We start from the raw sequence: 1454 nt of genomic DNA on the forward strand, positions 1-1454 counted from the left end.
GGAACTGGGGCTTGAACTCAGGCCCTTACGCTTGCCAGGGAAGCGCTTATTCCACTGAGCCATCTCCCAGTCCCTAAAGTCCCCTTTTCTGACAGTTTCCCTAGTCTCTTCACTTCCTCCCTTCTCCACAGGGAGGAAGGCAATCTGCATAAAGAAGGATGTAATACAGGGTAGGTCAGAAAGTAGACTGGTCAGGAATGAGACTGTCCTCAGCCCCGGAAGAGAAGGAAAGGCCTCTATTTCTTTTTTTCAGAGTCCTTTCTCTGGTTTGAAACACAGCAACATGCTTTAGAAAAAGCTTTTCAAAATTCTGTCTTACAAATTAAGGATTCTTAGGAGCAGAAGAAAACGTTTTATGCATTAGAAGTCAGTCAGATGCCAGCAGGCACGGAGGTGCGTGCCTACAATCCCAGCACTCAGCAGGTGGGAGGAGGAGGCTGGGAATGCCAGGCCAGCCTAAGCAACACAGTGAGCCGAGGCACCGCGGACTACATAGTGAGACCCTCTCTCAAAAAGTGAAGGGAAAGGGGAAGGGGAGAGGGAGGGAGACAGACAGAGAGACAGAGACAGAAGGAAAGAGAAGAGGCAAGAGGAGCAGCTGGAGGCATACTGGACTACATGGCACAAGCCTCCAGTCCCAGCACTAGGAGGCTGAGTGAGGGTGGAGGACTGCCACGAGTTCAAGGGCAGCCCCGACTACACAGAGTTCAAGGCTAGCCTGAACGACATGGCAAGACCCTGCCATTAAAACCTGAGATGAGAAGGAAGAGGCGAGGGCAGGCAGGGGAGGGGAGGGGAGAAGAGAGGCAGACTCAAGTTTCCTCCCACTCAGTACTGAAAGACAGCCCAGCACACCTACCTTAATAAGCCCACTGAAGGAGCGTGAACGGGCCCTCTTCTGTACCCGGGGAAGAGGAGGTTCTCGTCCTGGTGTTTGGGTCAAAGACTGCTTATGAAACTAAAAGAAACGCATGAGCATATTATTAAAATTTCCCATCAACAGTTCAGCTGGTGGCAGCTGTACACACCTATAATCTCAGCTACCCAGAAGGCTGAGGCAACAGAGCTGCACATTCAAGGGCAGCCTGGCAAACTAGCCACGCCCTGACCCTAAATAAAGCATAAAGGACTGAGGACATGCCCAGCTGTAGATTACTCGCCTAGCATATACCACAAGCCCTGCCAAAAGAAGGAGAAAAGTCCAGGAATAAATAAGTCTGTGAATATACTGTATACACTAACAAGCTAACAAGCAAAATACAAGGCAGAAATGGAGGAGGTTAGAGCAGAGCCCATTGGTAGAGTGTTTGCCTACGATACACAAGGCCAAATGGTTCAATCCCCAGCACCGCAAAAAGTAAATAAATAGGGCCAGGGAGATAGCTCAGTAGAATAAGCGCTTGCCTGGCAAGCGCATGGTCCTGAGTTCAATCCCTGGGACCACAAAAAAAGAA

General features: G+C 50.0%; 1 protein-coding gene across 1 annotated transcript in view; it reads right to left on the reverse strand.

Moving 5' to 3' along the window:
- Positions 1-1454, reverse strand: part of Arhgap19 (Rho GTPase activating protein 19) — a 115997-nt gene that overhangs the window by 44970 nt on the left and 69573 nt on the right. The window contains exon 8 of the mRNA XM_023709034.1: positions 860-958. Within this exon, the coding sequence (XP_023564802.1) occupies positions 860-958 (99 nt within the window). The remainder of the gene's footprint in view (positions 1-859; positions 959-1454) is intronic.

The sequence above is a fragment of the Octodon degus genome, unplaced genomic scaffold (genome assembly GCF_000260255.1).
Source record: "Octodon degus isolate 3935 unplaced genomic scaffold, OctDeg1.0 scaffold00010, whole genome shotgun sequence".
Taxonomy (NCBI): Eukaryota; Metazoa; Chordata; class Mammalia; order Rodentia; family Octodontidae; genus Octodon; species Octodon degus.